The sequence below is a fragment of the Callithrix jacchus genome, chromosome 1, assembly GCF_049354715.1.
Source record: "Callithrix jacchus isolate 240 chromosome 1, calJac240_pri, whole genome shotgun sequence".
In the NCBI taxonomy this organism is placed as follows: Eukaryota; Metazoa; Chordata; class Mammalia; order Primates; family Cebidae; genus Callithrix; species Callithrix jacchus.
Window position 1 is genome coordinate 210,428,393 of NC_133502.1, and position 20,108 is coordinate 210,448,500.

The 20,108-nt window shown below is 48.4% G+C and overlaps 1 protein-coding gene across 17 annotated transcripts in view; it reads left to right on the plus strand.

The window, feature by feature from the left end:
* The window catches only part of MED15 (mediator complex subunit 15), an 85,099-nt gene that overhangs the window by 20,501 nt on the left and 44,490 nt on the right, over positions 1–20,108 (plus strand). For 8 of the 17 annotated variants that reach the window (XM_008990220.4, XM_008990222.4, XM_008990223.4 and 5 more), the window contains exon 2: positions 9,351–9,438. The exons of 7 other annotated variants lie outside the window; for them this stretch is intronic. In XM_008990220.4, coding sequence (XP_008988468.2) covers positions 9,351–9,438 — 88 coding nt within the window. Of the gene's footprint in view, positions 1–9,350; positions 9,439–17,372; positions 17,479–20,108 lie in introns of those variants that run through there. 2 more of the 17 variants (XM_078341284.1, XM_078341269.1) reach the window with 1 other exon arrangement.

The window sequence follows — 20,108 nt, forward strand, 5'->3', positions numbered from 1 at the left end:
TTGAGATGGAGTTTCACTGTTGTTACCCAGGCTGGAGTGTAATGGCACCATCTCGGCTCACCACAACCTCCGCCTTCTGGGTTCAAGCAATTCTTTTGCCTCAGCCTCCCAGGTAGCTGGGACTATAGGCACACACCACCATGCCCAGCTAATTTTTGTATTTTTAGTAGAGATGGGGTTTCACCTTGTTGACCAGGATGGTCTTGATCTCTTGACCTCGTGATCCACCCGCCTCGGCCTCCCAAAGTGCTGGGATTATAGGCGTGAGCCACCGCGCCCGGCCAACTTTTCCCTTTTTATAGCACCTGTTCCTGTTAAATGGATACAATGTTGTATAGTATCTCTATGTATTATAATAAAATTTACTTTTTTTTTTTAAGATAAATTCTCACTTTATTGCCGAGGCTGGAATACAGTGATGTGTTCATGGCTCACTGCAGCCTCAGACTCCTGTGCTCAAGTGATCATCCCACCTTAGCCTCCCAAGTAGCTGGGACAGCAAGCACATGCCACCACTCCTGGCTAATATTTTTATTTTCTGTGGAGATGGGATCTTGTGATGTTGCCGAGGCTGGTCTCAAACTCCTGACCTCAAGTGACCCTCTCACCTCAGCCTCTGAAAGCACTGAGATTATACGTGTGAACTGCCGCATCTGGCCTAATAAATTCTACATTTCCTTGTTCTTTCTGAGTTGCTGTTACTTCTAAATTTTTCTTTTCTAGCAGGGTCTTTATTGGCCATGTTAGGGTGTCTGGCTGCCCTTCACTGGTTGCTCACTCTGAGAGGGGCCCTCCAAAGCCTAGGGGTCTCTTCCATCATGTGGAGCTTGTCAACTGCGAACTTCACTGAAGGCTCATCTGGCTGCAGGTTCTGAGTCCTTCCTCCAGAGCAGTGGTCCCCAACCTTTTTGGCACCAGGGACTGGTTTCACAAAGACAATTTTTCCACAGACCAGTGGATGGGGCTGGTTTCAGGATGAAATTGGTTCATCTCAGATCATAAGGCATTAGATTCTAATAAGGATCCATCACGACCTGGATCCATCACATGCGCAGTTCACAATGGGGTTTGTGCTCTTATGAGAATCTGATGTCACCACTGATCTCATAAGCAGTGGAGCTCAAGCAGTAATGCTCACTTATCCTCTGCTCACCTACTGCTGTGAGGCCTGGTTCCTAACAGGCCATGGACCTATACTGGTCTGCAGCCCAGGGGTTGGGGACCCTGCCCTAGAGCATGGTCTTCCAGATACCAGGCTGCAGGTGAAGGCTTGGCTGCCAGCCTGCTGCTCACTGGATGGAGGAGGCTGATGGGCCAGTGGGTCTTGGTAGTTAGTGTGCATCTATCTAGTCACTTAGACCAGAGCACAGATGACCACACAGCCCACCTCTCTCAGCGTCCTACCCATGCCCCTAGTCCAGTGACTCAATTTAATGCTTTTCCAGAGAGTAAACCTCCTTTGTTCACCTGGTGTGGGAGTAGCTACCCACAGTGTGAAGTTGGGGCATGGGGGAATACAAGGATAGCTTTCACCCTCTGTCCCAGAGCACTTGTTGCAGCCCGGCCACAAACTGGCAAAGATCTAGGGCCATCACTGGGTGGGCTCTCCCCCTCCTCACTGTCACTTAGGACTCTGCTTTCTTGGTCATCTCGCTGTGTACATTACCACTGGGCCATCAGCTTTCCAGCTTCTGAAAGGCTGTTAAGGCCACCATTTCCATTCTTGTTTTTTCTGTGGTTTTAGTCAGGTTTTAGGATAGAAGGGAATTAGATGTGCAGGTTTGGTCTCACATTCCAACTTGGAGGTTTATATCTGTTTTATTTTTATTTATTTTTGAGACAGAGTCTCACTGTTACCCATGCTGGAGTGCAATGGCTCTGTCTCAGCTCACTGCAACTTCTGCCTCCCGGTTCAAGTGATTCTCTTGCCTCAGCTTCCTGAGTAGCTGGGATTACAGCTGCACACCAGCACACCCAGCTAATTTTTATATTTATATCTATAGTTTTTTGAGTTTGGCTCATGTTGCCCAGGCTGGAGTGCAGTGGCGTGATCTCGGCTCACTGCAACCTCTGCTTCCGGGTTCAAGTGATTCTCCTGTCTCAGCCTCTTGAGTAGCTGGGATTATAGGTGCTCACCATCATGCCCAGCTAATTTTTTGTATTTCTAGGAGACTCAGGGTTCTACCATATTGGCCAGGCTGGTCTCAAACTCCTGACCTCAAGTGATCTACCCGCCTCCGCCTCCAGAATGCTGGGATTACAGGCATGAGCCACCATGCCTGTCCTAAATTTTTTTTTTTAATATGGGAAAATCTTTTTTCCTTTATGGTGTCTGCCTCTGGTGACATGCTTAGGAAACTGTCATTATCCTGATATTGTATAACTCTTTCTGTTGTCTTCTGCTCCTCTATGATTTAGGTTTTTAAACACATAGGGCAAAGGGTCCCATATACAAGCTGTGGGCTCCTGTCCCAGGTGGGCAAGCAGACTGCTCACACAGGCAGGAATTTAACAGGCTTCTTGGGTGAGGTGAAGTGGAGCTGCCAAAAATTTATTCTGCTCTATGAGTGTTCACTTGATTGATAGGTGTTGTGTTTCTCAAAATTAGAAGAAATCCCCAGAAGTTTCCTTTGAGCAGAGTATAAATCTGTCCCATAAATGGCTGGGAGGAATCGTCCTGCCCGCTGAGGTCAGGAGGGTGAGTCTGTGACCCAGGGAGGAATGTACCTTCCTGCTTTAGACACCAACAGGAGGACAGAGGAATTGGCTGTCCTGGAAATTCATACCTTCATTCAGCAATGGGAAAGTAATTAGACCAGGGAAGGGGGCATGGCAGTGTGGCAGGGGGAACAGTGGTAAAGGGGTGGGGTCAGGGGAGAGGCCTCATTGAGAGGGGAAAGGGGCCTTGGTGGTAACCAGAGTGGGTGTGGAAGGGTCAGGGCACAGAGGGGTGCAGAGCCGGGTTGGGGAGGCCAGTTTATGCCTCATCAACATGCCTGTGTTAATATACTTCCTGCTGGCTGTGGAGTTGGCCTCAGGGGTACACTGCAGATGACTCAGAGCTTCAGTGGAAGGGTGGCTCTGCCTGAGGGAGCTGCACATGTTCACTGCTCCATCATATGCTGGGGAGGGGTCAACAGTAACCTCAACACATGGTGGAGGTGTTTTGGGATCCTGTCCTACTGCACATTTGGGCAAGTTGTTGTTGCCTGATTTATTCCTTCCTTCCTTCCTTCCTTCCTTCCTTCCTTCCTTCCTTCCTTCCTTCCTTCCTTCCTTTCCTTCTTTCTTTCTGATGGAGTCTTGCTGTGTCTATAGCCCAGGCTGGAGTGCAGTGTTGTGATCTTGGCTCACTGCAACCTCTGCCTCCATTCAAGCGATTCTCCTGCCTCAGCCTCCCAAGTAGCTGGGATTATAGGTGCCCACCATCACATCCGGCTAATTTTTGTATTTTTTTTAGTAGAGACAGGGTTTCACTAGGTTGGCCGGGCTGGTCTTGAACTCCTGACTTAAGGTGATCTGCCTGCCTCGGCCTCTCAGAGTGCTGGGATTACAGGCATGAGCCACTGTACCTGGCCTACCTGACTTATTTCCTTAAGGCATACCTAGCACTTCCTGATGTCCAGTGCCTTATAGTATTAACTGCTATCATCCTCAGGGCCACCTGTGAGGTCGGCACTGTCCCCACCCTCTGTGCAAAGGATGGATAGGGAGGCACTGCCAGGTGGGTCGAGGGCAGACTGGGGCAGCTTGCCTCAGGCCTTGCTGGCCTTAGCAGGTTTTGAGTTTGATGCCCCTTCCCTAGGATGCTCAGCTTGTCACTTTTTGGCTTTATCTTAGTCTCATTCAGATCGCCAGGACTGGAACTGGACTCCATTGATAGAGCTTCCCAGTTTGGGACAGGAAGGAGGTGAAGAACAACGGGCCCATGATGGACAGTAGCCCTGCAGACTAGGCCAACGGCCTGTCCTCACTGCCTGGCCCTCTCTGTACATCTTCATCCTTGCCACAGCCCCTAAGAGCCTCCTTTATGAAGAGTCCATGCTTTGGGGAGGGAGTGCCTCTACCCAGACCCAGAGCTGGTGAGTGGCCAGGTTGGAATTTGAGCCCAGGCCCCCCTCCCCTGTCTGCTTCCTGCCAGGCCCAGCTGCCTGCCCCAACACAAGCCTTTCCCCCAGGCGCCCTGGCCTCCACTGCCTGGACGTGCTTATTTGAGACCTGGTTTCCCTTATGGCTGCCATGCTGATTCTCCGTTCTGCACATTGTTTCCCATCAAAATGCCTGACGGTACCACTCCTTGTGTTAAAAGGAGCCAGTTATTTTGCCTGGCAGTGATGACTGCTTGCTGCACACAAAAGTGGATGCCGTGGTCTCTGCGCTCAGAGTGTTCATAGTATAGTGGGGCTGGCACACAGGAACCAGAAATTCCTCCAGGAGGTGCCACAGACATGAGTGAGGCGGATACAGGGTTTCTGTGCAGCAGGCGGCAGGGGTGCCTCGGTGGGAGCAGGATGGGAGGCCCTAGCAGACCTGATGGGATGTCAGACAGTGTGTGAGGCAGCAGGTCGTCGCCCTGAGGTCCTGGGGAGAGTGTGTGGGGGAGGTGCAGAGCAGGTGCCTCAGCGGCTTCTGGACAGGCTGCCTGCCCTGCCGGTGAGGAGCGAGGCTCAGGGCAAGCAGAGGTATAGCCCGGGTTGCTTCCCATGCTCACTGGCAGTAGCTCTCTGGCAGTCATGTGACCTGGGGAGCTGGTGAGGGCGTGGGGGTAGGGATGGGAACTTGGAGACAGAGACCTGTTGGGAGGAATTACAACAGATGCAGTGGGAGTTGGGGCAAAGATTTGAACTTTGGGAAATTAGAGGTGGTAGTCAGAAAGTGAAGGGAGTTCCCAGGGTTTTGGCATGGGCCCTTGGTGCTGGGAGATGAAGACACCAAGAGCTTTTCCTGGTGTATTCTTGCTGAATGCTCAGGCAGGGTCAGGCAATGCCATTAAGACACACTGTGTTCTGGGGACAGTTCTGGACAGTAAGGACATCCTCACTCCCATTGGTGGGGGAGCTCCGAGGGCCTGTAATCATGCATTGGTCCCCTGGGAGGCTTCAGTCTAAAGTAGATACCAGTTGAACCCTGACTGGGTGCACAGACATAGTTATGGCAACCAGCTAGACCACGGCCCAAGACAGAGCATTGGAGCCCAGGTCACAGCAAGAGACTGTGTTCTCTAAGCAGGTGACAGTCCTTTTGTTTAGAGGTTTGGCTGGCTGCAACCAGGGAGTAGCCCCCAGCCCCCTTCTTCAGCTAGTGTGAGCACCACGCAGGCAGCCTTGGGTTCTTTGGTGGCCACTTCATAGGCCCATACTGGTTGTGAGCCTTTTGCTTATGTTGGATGAGACTGGCAGGATAGTCATCGAGGGTCTTCCCTTGTGAGCTGACACCAGTCTGCTCCCTGCCCTCCACTGGCTGGATGGGCCCTTGTCTTCCAGGCTTGCTTGTGTGGGGGCAGAGCTCACCATGACAGGTTGGTTCTCTGTTTTTCGTCTGAAGCTGTACTCCTTGCTCCATGTTTGGGACTGTCTCCTTGTACTGTTGTTTCCCTTCATATTACAGTGGCTTGAAGGGTTTTGTTTTTAGGAGACAGAGACTGAGGAGTGGCCTGTCAGGTCTGGCTGCTCAAGAGGGCATTCTGAGGATGGCAGCAGAGCCCAGCTCAGGGAGATCAGAAGGGGGCTTTGGGAGCAGCTGGTGCTGTTCTGAAGCTGGGCATGAGTGCTGCCTGCAGCCTCCTGTAGCAGGAGTTGTTAGGTCTGAGGGAGGAAGGAAGGGACTCGACCTCAGCAGGAGTGTGAAATGGGTGCCCTTGTGGAGTCAGTGCCCAGGCAGGAGATGCCTCTGAAAAGTGCCAGGCCGGCTGGAGAGGAAATGGCAGGCATCTGCAGGGAAGTGTGAGGGATCAGCTGCAGGGTGCTTGGGTTCTTTTTCACTTTGTCTCCGTTTTGTGGCACATGATCTTCAAACTAGAAACAGGAGCAAAGACTTTTTCAAAAATATGGTTCACAGAACTAAAAACTGCACAAGATGTGTATTAGCAGCTAGCAGACCTGCTGGGCCTCCCTGGGTGGATGCTATGGAGGGGACGTGGGAATGACATGGCACAGTGCTGCTGTTTAGAGCCCCAGCCTTGCCAGAGGAGCCCCTTGCTCCTCGGCCTCACTCTGACCCTCTGAAGCTCATGTGGAACTGGACGTTTACCCCAACTTGGTTTCTTGGTGTTGGCCTGTCAAGACTTGACTGTTTCTGACCTCCAGCTTGGTCCATGCTCCTTAGGCTCTGAGTCACTGACAGTTGGTGCCCACAGTGTCCACATCATCTGTGATGTTACCCAGGACAGGACAGGGCTTGTCTGCCAGCACATCCCCTGGTGTATGGTGCCACCCTGCCTTCCGCTCACCAAGTACGTTTCTTCAACCTGGTCATCCCACCACCTCAAAGCTGTTGCACTAAGCTGTGTTTCTAGATCTTGTCTCTCTGACTGTCTGCCAGGTGTCTCTGCTGCACCAAGACAGTGTCTGTCTGGGTCCTGCCAGTTGGCTGACACTCTCGAAAATGGCCAGTAGCAGCTCAAAAGGACTGCTTTTGTATTAAGCCTGGCTTTGCCCTCAGTGATCCCTGCTGTTGGGCACAGAGCCCATCCATATAACTGAGTGTCACTCCCAGACTCTTCTGTACCCCTCTTCCTCTCTGGGGTATGACTCCTGGCCATATCTGCCACCCACAGCCTCCCTACTCTTCACACAGCCAGCCTCCAGGCCATCCCGCTTGGCCTGCAAGTGCTCCCCTGCTGTTTCTACTGCTCTCCCCTGGGTCTCCCTATTGATTCCAGTGCTTTGGGAGGCCAAGGTGGGAGGATCATTTAAGGTTAGGAGTTTGAGGCCAGCCTGGGCAACAAAGCAAGACCCTATCTCTACAAGAAAAGTAAAAAATAAATTAGCCAGGTGAGGTGGCACATGCCTGTAGTTCCAGTTATTTTGGAGGCTGAGATAGGAGGATACTTAAGCCCAGAAGTTTGAAGCTGCAGTGAGCTGTGTTTGTGCCACTGCGCTGTCCCTGTGACAGAGCAAAAATTTGTTTCAAAAACAAAAGAAAAAAAAGGAAGGTGGGAAGAACAGGTATGCTCTTGAAGGGGAGGGGCACAGGTCAGGCAACCTTCAGGAAACAGGCCTGTGTAACTACTTCTATCATAAATGGTCACTGACTTCTTGGCGCCTAGCAGCTGTCATCTCAGCCTCTGTGCGGCAGCCTCAGAGCATGCGCACAGGGTCCTCCCAGCCCACCCGTTCCTTTCTTCCCCAGGACTCTCACCCTGCACTGTTCTTGAGCTGGTTCTCCTTATCCTCCTGAGTTGTTAACTCTCTTATCTTTTGTGGCCCTAGTGACCTTTCCCTTTATTTGTCTGTTCCACCCCTGGATATCTTGTGAGAGGAACCCCTTACTGCCTTCTAGCCTCAGTTCAGGCTTCAGGAAGCAGACAGTAAGTTAGGAACTCGAAGCAAGAGTGGTTTTTGTTTTTTTTTTTTTTTGAGATGTAGTCTTATTCTGTCACCCAGGCTGGAGTGCAATGGCGCCATCTTGGCTCACTGCAATCTCCACCTCCCACGTTCAAACAATTCTCCTGCCTCAGCCTCTTGAGTGGCTGGAACCACAGGTGCCCGCCACCACCCCCAACTAATTTTTGTATTTTTAGTAGAGACGGTGCTTTACCATGTTAGCCAGGCTGGTCTCAAACTCCTGACCTCAGGTGATCCACCCCCCTCAGCCTCCCAGAGTGCTGGGATTATAGGCATGAGCTACCACACACGGCCCAAGAGTGGGTTTTTTTTGTTTTTGTTTTTTTGGGACAGAGTTTCACTCTTCTCTCCCAGGCTGGAGTACAGTGGCATGATCTCAGCTCACTGCAACCTCCACCTCCTGGGTTCAAGCGATTCTCCTGACTCAGCCTCCTGAGTAGCTGGGATTACAGGCACCTGCCACTATGCCTGGCTAAGTTTTGTACTTTTTAGTGGAGACTGGTTTTCACCATGTTGGCCAGGCTGGTCTCAAATTCCTGACTTCAAGTGATCTGCCCGCCTCAGCCTCCCAAAGTGTTGGGATTATAGGCATGAACCACTGCATGGGGCCCAAGAGTGCTTTTTGGATCTAGCAGGGTGATAGGTCAATGTCATTTTGTTTTCCTTTTTACATTAAGACAGTTGTGTGGGCCTCTTCAGCATTAAGCCTCCTTTCTGTGATGACTTTAAGAATCACATATTGCTGCAGCCCCATCATGCACATTCCTCCAGTTTCCTGAGGTTGGCTTGTTGCTGTTTGGAGTGGTCAGAATGCTCCCTGGCACGAGCTGGACTGGGCCTATTCAATTCACCTAGAGGAAAGGCCCCAGAGCCCTGACATGCTTGCTTGTTTCTTTATCAGCAAGCCCATTGTGGGAGGCCAGGCAAGGAAGAGACCCATCCCACTGGGAAGAGCAGACCAGGGCAGCCTGCCCCTGGGAGCCACAGGCCTGGCCTTTCTAACAGATGCACATTTGTTCTTGTCTTTCCATGTGTGAGTGTAGGGGGCAGGGGAAGCAGTGTGTGCTGCATTCTCGGGGGCTCCAGCTTAACTGACGTACATGGCTCTTTATCCCCGTGGAGCAGCAGTGTGATGAAAAAACCCTTCACAGATTCTATCTCTTAGTACAAAATTGTTGGTAAATGGGTTTTTAAAGATATTTTTCACATTTATTTGGTCTTTTTCCTCTTGTTTCTAGCTAGAAGTTGTTGAAGTTGGGCCTTGTATCTGATCTCACATGTAGGACCTGCATTGTCTCACAAAGGGACAGGCCCTTGCTTTGGGAGGGACTGAGAGATGACTTCATGTGACCCCCTTCATTTTACGGGGGAGAAATCGAATCTGGAACCAGGGTCCTACCATGGTCCTACCACTCAGAGAGCAGGAAATAGAGGCCAGCTGGCCACCCAGTAGTCTAATGCATACTTGATCCTGAACTGGTTGCGAGTCATCCCTAGGCGCTGGCTCCCTACCCTTTTGTGTCAGGGCTCTCTCTTAGCTTCATGGTGACCACCTTTCCTGTCCCTTTTTTCTAATCACCTGCTTGCTTTCTCCCTCGCCCAGTGGACTGTCATTGCCGTTGAGTGCCCCTTCCTTCATGCCTCTCCTGGACCTCAGCCAGGCTGGTGTGCTGGGGATAGCACCTTGTCACCAGGGATAGCTGCTATGAAGGGACTGTTGGCCAGGGCCCCACAGTGGTGGACTCACTGTTGTGTGCAAACGTCTCTTCTCCTTCTGTGTTTCAGCGAGGATGCCATGAGGAAAGCTGGCGTGGCACACAGTAAATCCAGCAAGGAAATGGAGAGCCATGTGTTCCTGAAGGCCAAGACCCGGGTAAGGCCCTAGTGAGTGGAGCCCCTCTAGCAGAGAGGCTTGGAGAGGAGAGTGTCACAGACTCTGGAACCCCTCTGTGGGCTGTCCTAGTGAGTAGGCGTGGGATGGTTGCTCATTGATTGATCACAGGCACAGTTGGCTTTGCCTGCAGCAGTCTGGGTCCTCCTGTATGTCCATGGTACAGGGAGGGCACTTGGGATGCAGGCCCAACCTCTGGCCCCAGACTGCACTGCTGGCACTTTCCATCTGTGGTGAGCCCCCATGAATCCTACCGGGAGCTTACTCAGGCCCCCAGCTGCTCCTGTCGAAAAGATCAGTGCCATGAGCAAGAACCTGGTTTGTCCTCAGCCCCTCCTAGGTGTCCTTACCTAAGCCCCACAAGACCCTGAGGCCTGGGCCCAGAAGCATTCCTGTCCCCTTTTGCTAAGTGAAGAAGGTGATGCTTATCTAGAAGAACTGGTCTCAGGTGGAGTGGAGGAGGATTTCCACTACATGGGCTGTCTCCCTGGGCCAGACATTGCACTGAGGGCTTTATGTGACCACCTCTCTTCATCTTTGTGGGCTCCCTGGGACAGAACCGTTTTACTAGAAATGAACAAAACACATGCACTCGTGTGCACGTGTGTGTGCAAGGCAGAGCTGCAAAAGCACAGGCACTGAGGTGGAGTAGAGTGGGCTCTGTATTATGGATACGTGTAATAAGCTTTTTCTTTTTCTTTAAAAGCTTTATATAATTCACCCTTTAAGATTTACATTTCAGTGATCTTTAGGATATTCAGAGTTGTGCGGCCATCACCAAAATCTAATTTTGGAACAGAAATAAATAAATGAAAAGAGGTGTGGCTTCACTATGTTGCCAAGGCTGTTTTCAAACTGCTGGCCTCAAGCAGTCTTCTTGCCTAGGCTTCCCAAAGTGCCGGGGTCACAGGTACGAGCCACCAAGCCTGGCCTAATTTTAGAACCTTTTTGTTTTTTTGAAACCGGGTCTCATTCTGTACCCAGGCTGGAGTGCAGTGGCGTGATCTCAGCCCACTGCAGCCTCAACCTCCTCGGCTTAAGCTATCCTCCTTTCTCAGTCTTCTGAGTAGCTGGGACTACACGTACGTGCCACCACACCCAGCTAATTTTATTGTTTTTTATGGACGGGGTCCTACTGTATTGCCCAGGCTGGTCTTGAACTCCTGATCTCAAGTTATCCTCCTGCCTTGGCCTCTCAAAGTGCTGGGATTACAGGTAGGAGCCACTGTGTCCAGCTTCCATATTTTTTGAAGAAACGTCATACCTGTTAGCAGTCACACTCCCTTTTCCTTTACCCCTCAGCTACCACTTATACTTTCTACTGCTGTAGATTTACCTATTCAGAATTTTCCATATAAATACAGTTGTACAGTATATGTTTTTATTTTGTAGCTGGCTTGTTTCACTTAGCATGTTATTTTCAAGGTTTAAGGTTCAAGATCCATGAACCATGTTTACTATATACTTTATTCTTTTTTTTTTTTGAGACTAAGTATCGCTCTGTCACCCAGGCTGGAGTGCAATGGTGCGATCTTAGCTCACTGCAACCTCCAAGCAATTCTCCTGCCTCAGCCTCCCTAGTAGCTGGGATTACAGGTGTGTACTACCACGCCTGGCTAGTTTTTGTATTTTTAGGAGAGAGGAGGTTTTGCCATGGTTTGGGGCCATGTTGGCCAGGCTGCTCTAGACTGCAGGTGATCCACCCACCTTGGCCTCCCAAAGTACTGGGATTACAGGCTTGAGCCACCATGCCTGGCCAACTTTATTCCTTTTTATTGTCAAATATTCCATTTCTGGATGGCCATATCACATTTTTTTATAGCCATTCATTAGTTGGTGGACATTTACATTGTTTCTACTTTTTGGTTATTATGAATAAGCAGAACAATAGTTTATGTAAAGTTTTTGTGTGGGCTGTGTTTTCATATCTCTTGTGTACACACCTAGGGGTAGAATTTCTGGGTTGTATCCTGCCTCTGTATTTAACCTTTTGAGGAATTGCCAGATATTTCCCAAAGCAACTGCACTATTTTAAATTCTCACCATCAGCTTAAATGAGGTTCCAATTTCTCCTCATCCTCTCCAATACTTGTTATTGTTTATTTTAATTGTAGCCATTGCAATGGGTGTAAAATGGTGTTTCATTGTTTTGAGTTGCATTTGCCTAGTGACTAATGATGTTGAGCATCTTTTTCATGTGCTTTTTGGCCATTATATATTTTCTTTGGAGTAATGTCTATTCAGATCCTTTGTCCATTTTCAGATTGGGTTGTTAGTCTTTTTATGTTGGGTTGTAATAGTTCTTTATGCATTTGGATATAAGTCTCTTATTAGATATATAATTTGCAATTTTTTTTTTTTAAATTGAGACAGAGTTGCTCTGTTGCCCAGGCTGGAGTGCAGTGCCACAATCTTGGCCCACTGCAACCTCTGTCTCCCAGTTTCAAGTGATTCTTCTGACCCAACCTTCCAAATACCTGGGATTACAGGCCTGCACCACCACACCTGGCTAATTTTTGTTTTTTTTTGAGATCGAGTTTCGCTCTTGTTACCCAGGCTGGAGTGCCATGGTGCAATCTCGGCTCACCGCAACCTCCGCCTCCTGGGTTCAGGCAATTCTCCTGCCTCAGCCTCCTGAGTAGCTGGGATTACAGGCATGCGCCACGATGCCCAGCTAATTTTTTGTATTTTTAGTAGAGATGAGGTTTCACCATGTTGACCAGGATGGTCTCGATCTCTTGACCTCGTGATCCACCCGCCTCAGCCTCCCAAAGTGCTGGGATTACAAGTGTGAGCCACCGCGCCCGGCCAATTTTTGTATTTTTAGTAAAGATGAGGTTTCACCATGTTGACCAGGCTGGTCTCCATCTCCTGGCCTCAAACAACCGGCCCACCTTGACCTCCCAAAGTGCTGGGATTACAGGTGTGAGCCAATGTACCTGGCCTATTTGGGGGGATTTTTAATTTAAAACTTTAACAATATCTGGCCAGGTGCAGTGGCTCACACGTGTAATCCCAGCAAGTGTGGCCTTTAGGAGGCCAAGGCAAGTGGATTGCTTGAGTCCATGAGTTTAAGACCAGTCTGGGCAACACAATGAGACCCTGACTACTTTTTTTTTTTTTTTTTTTTTTTTTTTTGAGATGGAGTCTTGCTTTATCACTTAGGCTGGAGTGTAATGTTGTTATCTTGTCTCAGCACAGCCTCTGCCTCCTGGCTTCCAATGATTCTCCTGCCTCAGCCTCCCAGGTAGCTGAGACTACAGGCATGTGCTATGACGCCTGGCCATTTTTTTTGTTTTTAATAGATAGGGGTTTCACCATGTTAGCCAGGCTGTGAACTCCTGACCTTAGGCAATCCACTCACTTCACCTTCCCAAAATGTTAGGATTACAGGCATGAGCCACCATGCCCAGCCAACTCTGTTTTCAAAAATAAATTAACAATTTTTGGCCAGGCACAGTGGCTTATACCTGTAATCCCAGCACTTTGGGAGGCCATGGTGGGTGGATCACCTGAGGTTAGGAGTTCGAAACCAACCTGACCAACATGGAGAAACCCGGTCTCTAATAAAAACACAAAATTAGCTGGGCGTGGTGGTGCATGCCTGTAATCCCAGCTACTCAGGAGACTGAGGCAGGAGAATTGTTTGAACCTGGGAGGCAGAGGTTGCAGTGAGCTGAGATTGCACCACTGCATTCCAGCCTGGCAACAACAGAGTCTTGCTCTGTCAGGAGTTCCAGACCAGCCTGACCAATGTGGTAAAACCCCATCTCTACTAAAAATACAAAAAGTGGCAGCAGGAGAATTGCTTGAACCTAGGAGGTGGCAGTTGCGGTGAGCCGACATCATGTCACTGTATTCCAGCCTGGGCAACAAGAGCAAGACTCTGTCTCAAAAAAAAGAAAAAGAGAAAAAAAAAATTGCCCAGTGCAGTGGCTCACGTCTGTAATCTCAGCACTTTGGGAGTGGATGCGGGTGGATCACGAGGTTAGGAGATCGGGATCATCCTGGCCAACATGATGAAACTCCTTCTCTATTAAAATACGAAGAATTGGGCTGGGTGTGGTGGCTCACGCCTGTAATCCCAGCACTTTGGGAGGCCGAGGTGGGGGGATCAAGAGGTCAAGAGATTGAGACCAGCCTGGCCAACATAGTGAAACCCCATCTCTACTAAAATACAAAAATTAGCTGGGCCTGGTGGCCTGTGCCTATAGTCCCAGCTACTTGGGAAGCTGAGTCAGGAGAATTGCTTGAAGCCAGGAGGCGGAGGTTGCAGTGAGCCGAGATCGCGCCACTGCACTCCAGCCTGGCGCCTGCTGAAAAAACAAGACTCTGTCTCAAAAAAAAACCAAAAAATTAGCTGGGCATGGTGGCTTGTGCCTGCAGTCCTAGCTACTTGGGAGGCTGCCATCACAGCCAGCTAATTTTTGTATTTTTAGTAGAGACAGGATTTCTTTTTTTTTTTTTTTTTTTTTGGGGGGGGGAGGAAGGCAGGAAGGGAGGGAAGAAGGACGGTAGGGAGGAAGGAAGGGATGAAGGAAGAAAGGAAGGAAGGGAGGACGCGGGGAGGGAGGGAAGAAGGACGGTAGGGAGGAAGGAAGGGATGAAGGAAGGGATGAAGGAAGGGAGGAAGCAGGGAGGGAGGGAGGGAGGGAAGGGAAGGAAGGAAATCAAGCAATGAGAGAGACATTGCCGACCTGGATCTAGAGGTTTACAAGTTGATTTCTTTTTTTTTTGAGAGAAGGAAAGAAAAAAAAAATAAGTAAAGGAGAGGAAGAAAGAGGAAGAGAAAGAGGGAGAGTAAATGGAAATATTGCTTTATTTTGAAAAAAATTGAGTATTAATAATGGCCAATCAATGTTTCATTTAAACTTATGGGTAGGTGTGATGTGGTATTGACAAGAATGTATACTTTGTGTATTTGAAGTGGAGAGCTCTATAAATATTTATTAAGTTTACTTGTTCCGGATCTGAGTTCGAGTCCTTGATATCCTTATTAATTTTCTGTCTCATTGAATCTAAGTCTCTGTGTATCTGGGTGTTAGGATCGTTAGCTCTTGTTGTTGCATTGATCCTTTTACCACTATATCTTTGTTGCTTTAAAATCTATTTTATCCGATACGAGAATTGCAACTCCTGCTTTTTATTTATTTATTATTTATTTTTGCTCTCCATTTGGTTGGTAAATCTTTCTCCATCTCTTTGTTTTGAGTCTTTGTGTATCCTTGCATGTGAAACAGGTCTGGATGTAACATGCCGTTGGGTTTTGGCTGTGTCTTTTGATTGGGGGATTTAGTCTATTTAAATTTAGGGTTGCTGCCATTTGATGTTGACCGGCTGTTTTATCCATTCGTTGGTGTAAATTCTTCTTTATGTTGGTGCTCTTTACTTTTTGGTGTATTTTTAGAAAGGCTAGTACTGGTTGTTTCTTTCTGTGTGTAATGCTTCTTTCAGAAGCTCTTGTAAAGCAGGCCTGGTGGTAATAAAATCTCTGAGTTCTTGCTTGTTCATAAAAGATTTTATTTTTCCTTCAGTTGTGAAGCTTAGTTTGGCTGGATATGAAATTCTGGGCTGAAGGTTCTGTTCTTTGAGGATGTTGAATATTGGCCCCCACTCTCTTCTGGCTTGTAGAGTTTCTGCTGAGAGATCTGCTGTAAGTCTGATAGGCTTGCCTTTGTGGGTAACATGACCTTTCTCTCTGGTTGCCCTTAGTATTTTCTCCTTCGTTTCAACCCTGGTGAATCTAACGATTATGTGCCTTGGGGTTGCTCTTCTTGAGGAATATCTTTGTGGTGTTCTCTGTATTACCTGGGGTTGAATGTTGACCTGCTTTGCTAGTTTAGGAAAATTTTCCTGAATAATATCCTGAAGGGTATTTTCCAGCTTGGATTCATTCTCTCCGTCACATTCAGGTACACCTGTCAAACGTAAATTTGGTCTTTTCACATAGTCCCACATTTCTTGGAGACTTTGCTCATTCCTTTTTATCCTTTTTTCTCTAATCTTTTCTTCACGTTTTATTTCATTAAGTTGGACTTTGACCTCTGATATCCCTTCTTCTGCTTGAACAATTCGAGTGTTTAAACCTGTGCATACTTCTCGGAGTTCCTGTATTGTATTCTTTAATTCCATTATTTCACTCATACTCCGCTCTAAGTTGTCTATTCTCAATAGGATTTCATCAAACCTTTTTTCAAAGTTCCTAGTTTCTTTACGTTGGGCTACAACATGGTCTTTTAACTCACCGAAGTTTCTTATTATCCATTCCTTGAAGAGTGATTCTGTCATTGGGATGCGCTCGTTCTCCATCAAGCCTTGTTCCATTGTTGATGTGGAACTGTGATCATCTTTAGAGGGAGAGGCGTTCTGATTTTGAGTATTCTCAGCTTTTTTATGCTGGTTTCTTCCCGTCATTGTAAATTTATCCTCCTGCCGTCTTTGAAATTACCAACTTTCAGATTAGGTCTCTTGGGTGGACGTCCAGGTTGTTAGTTCCCAGGGCCAGAGCAGCGGCGTTAAGACTGATGGTGCTTTTCTGCCCAGGATTCTCCTGTCGGGCTTCCTTCTTGTGTCGGTAGTAGGAGACTCTGCCTTCCCGGGGCTCCAAACCTCGGTCAGAAGGGGAACCAGTCCTGTTTACTCTGCGCCGAGCGCTCCCGCGCCGAGGTGCCGTCACAGCCGCTGCAGGGCTCTGGTGTCCTGCTGGGGACCCGGGCCGGTCCTCCGAACCTGTTTACTTTGCTCCGAGAGCTGCCGCGCCAAGGTGCCGGCGGAACCGCTGCACCGGCCACGAGAGTCGCGCTGGCCACCTCTGTGTTTCCTCCACTGGGGGATCTCCTGCTCCGTGAGCGACCAGAATTTGTCTGAAAGTGTGGCGTCCTCTAGTTCTCTGCGCCTTCCCTGAGAGCTGCAATCCCAGGATGTTAGCGATCGGCCATCTTGGATCGTTTCCGAGACAGGATTTCACCATGTTGGTCAGGCTGGTCTTGAACTCCTGACCTCAAGCAATCCACCCATTCGGCCTCCCAACATGCTGGGATTATAGGCGTGAGCCATGCACCTGGCCAGTTTGTATTTTCTTATAATTAAATGAACTTTTATAAGGTTCATTTTGAACTTTATTGAATAGTTATTGAACTATTTCAGATTTTGAAATGCAGACTTCTTGGTTCAACATTGTTTGTTATCTATTACTTCATAACAAACCACTCCACAACATAGAGGCTTAAAGCAGTGATTTATTTATTTTTCTTCTGAATCTGTGGGTCAGCAGTTGGGGCAGTTGGGATTCCCTGGCTGGGCCGTTCTCCGGGTCTCATTTGTGACCCTTCATGTGACTGCTTTCTGCCCGCACCCCAGCCTCGCTGGCAGGGCCATAAGGGCTTTACTCAGGTGGCTACACATCAGTTTTTCTTACATAGCCTCCACGTGGCATGTTTAGCAGCATAGCTGGACTTCCTTACAGCATGGCAGCTGACTTCCAAGAGGAAGAAGAAGTGCTAGTCCTCACAGCTCCTAGAACATCACTTGGAAACCGTTAAGTCCCAAGGCCTGTGCAAGTTCAGGGGAGAGTAAATAGCCTCTACCTTTAGAGCAGCAGCCTATAGGTGCAGGCAGGCGGGCCATTGATTATTTTGGGAGCACCATGGAGACTAGCTACCACAGAGACCTTCCCAGCACCTGAGGATTAAGCCTTCCCTCAAAGGAGACATCCAGCAGACCAGCTACCCCTCCTCATGACAACTCGTTCTGCCTTGGCCCCTGAATTACTGCAGCCTACACACTGTGCCTTAACAATTTTAGTCCATTTCCTTTTATCAAGCTGGTTCTAAATCTCTAACTCCAGGCAGAAGCTCTGACTAATTGGAAGACAAATGTATAAGAACTGTTGGAATTTTCCTGCATTGTTTTTACAGGGACAGACATCTTACTTGGATATTGTCTGGTGGCCATCTTTTTACTTACTGCTGAAACTCTACATGGAGGCAGTGCCAGCTAGTGTTGTGAGGACCGTCTCAGCAGGTGGGCTATAGTAGGACTCTTCAGGTCAGATGGCAGCCTGGGGACACTTATTACCTGCCCCTGCTGCCTGAGACCTGTTCTAACAACTGTGAAGGAATGTAAAAGGTGGGACTTCTGAGCAGGGAATAGGATAGGGAGGAGTTTCTCTGTATTTCCAGACCCCAAGAGAGTCTGAGAGGTTGCGGGTCATGGAAGAGAAGGATCAGGCCGGGCGCGGTGGCTCACGCCTATAATCCCAGCACTTTGGGAGGCTGAGGCGGGTGGATCACGAGGTCAAGAGATCGAGACCATCCTAGTCAATAAGGTGAAACCCCGTCTCTACTAAAAATACAAAAATTATCTGGGCAGGGTGGTGCGTGCCTATAGTCCTAGCTACTCGGGAGACTGAGGCAGGAGAATTGCTTGAACTCAGGAGGCAGGGGTTGCGGTGAGCCGAGATCTTGCCATTGCACTCCAGTCTGGGTAGCAAGAGCAAAACTCCGTCTCAAAAAAAAAAAAAGAAGGATCACTCTCCATTGCAATCCTGGCAGGCTTCTGAGTCCAGAAGTGCCCATCCCAAAGGAAACCAGGCCACTAATGGGCACCTCAGGCTATCTAGTGTATACCCTAAGGCAAGGAAAGCCTTGCGTGTACTTGTCTAAAGGAATTTACTTAATCGTCTGGAGTGAGCTCATACCTTCAGTGTGAGTGTTAGCACCCCAAGTTAAAATTCTGTCATTGCCTGGCCCCAGGTCTTACAGCCAGACCCCATTTGTGCACTCTATAGTGATGTCTGCTTGCAAGGCCCTTTTCTGCATGCTTCATGCGTGTGAACTCATTTGATCCTTACTCAACTACAGTACCACTCTTTCCTGTTTACAGGCAAGGAAACTAAGGCACGAAGATGCTCATTGTTTCACTCAGGATGTCATTTGGCTGACGTCAGAGCCTACACTCTTAGTCACATCTCTTACTGACTCCCACCTGTCAAAGCAAAAGACCCCCAAACACCCACTTTAATTTCTTAACACTTTAATTTCTATGGGTGGGACTACTCTCTGTCTAAGGGAGGCTGAGGGATACTAAAATAGCTATGCCTCAGGATGGTGGGTGATAGTGATAATGGCATCTCCAAACACTCCAGCCATCCTCCTGAAGGAAAGTTCAGGAAGATTTAGCACCCATTGAATGAGAAAATAGTCAGGGATCTTGGCACCTCGGTGTCAGTACCTACAGGGGCAGTGTGGAGATATGTATACTGGAACTGGATGCATTTCTGGACATTTGCTTACTTGGCCTGCTAAGAATTAAACACCTGTCACCTATTTTGCATTTAACATAGTATTAAGGAAAAGTAGTACATGTCTCTGGTTTACAGTTTAGAAATGGTTGGTATAGAGCTAAACCCTTACTGAGTAGCTAAGGTGAAACTCAGGGACTAGGGAGTTTGAGAGAGCATCAGAACTGGGAAGCCATGTTGGCATTTATCAGAGAGGAGGGCCTGGGCTGAACAACCAATCAGCTAGAATCAAGGGGCAAAAAGATAGCTCCAACTGTGTTCCCCAGGAGAGCAAGAGAGGACAAAGATGCCAACATGCCTCTAATTAATGAAGATACTTTCGTACCTTCAGCTTTTTTTCTTTTTCTTTTTGAGTCAGGGTGTTGCTCTGTCATTCAGGCTGCTGGAGTATAGTGGTGTGATGATAACTTACTAAAGCCTCAAACTTCTGAGTTCAAGTGCTCTTCCCACCCCAGCCTCCCAAGTACCTGGGAGGTATGCAACACAATGCCTGCCTAATTTTTTAGAAACTTTTTTTTCATAAAATATGTGACTCAAAGCTTGACTAATTATATTTAAAATTTTTTGGCTGGGCATGGTGGCTCACGCCTGTAATCCCAGCACTTCAGGCGGCCAACGTGGGTGGATCACTTGAATTCACGAGTTTGAGACCAGTCTGGCCAAGACGGTGAAACTTCATCTCTACTAAAAATACAAAAATTAGCTAGGTGTGATGGTGTGCATTCGGGGTGCTGAGGCACGGTAATTGCTTGAACCCGAGAGGTGGAGGTTGCGGTGAGCCGAGATCACGTCACTGCATTCCAGCCTGGGCAATAGAGTGAGATTCCATCTGAAAAAAAAAACAAAAAACCATTTGAACAGGTGATACACTAACTATTGATGTCTGCTAGAAAGACCTGAGTTATGCTTTGTGCAGCTGGTTCAGAATGAGGGTCGAGTGTCATTTTTTACCATTAGGTGGTTCTTCTTTGCTTCATTCTATCTAAATGTGTGACCATCGGCTGGGCTCAGTGGCTCACGCCTGTAATTCCAGCACTTTGGGAGGCGAGACGGGTAGATCACCTGAGGTCAGAAGTTCGAGGCCAGCATGGCAAAACCCCGTCTCTATTAAAAATATAAAAATTAGCCGGGTATGATTTTGGGCACCTGTAATCTCAGCTACTCGGGAGGCTGAGGCAGTAGAATTGCTTGAACCCTGGAGGCAGGGGTTGTAGTGATCTGAAATCGTGCCATTGCACTCCAGCCTGAGCAACAAGAGCGAAACTCTGTCTGGAAAAAAAAATGTGTTACCTTCAAGACTCCTGCCTCATACTTAGTAAACATACTTGTTCATAAGCCTAATTTTGAATTC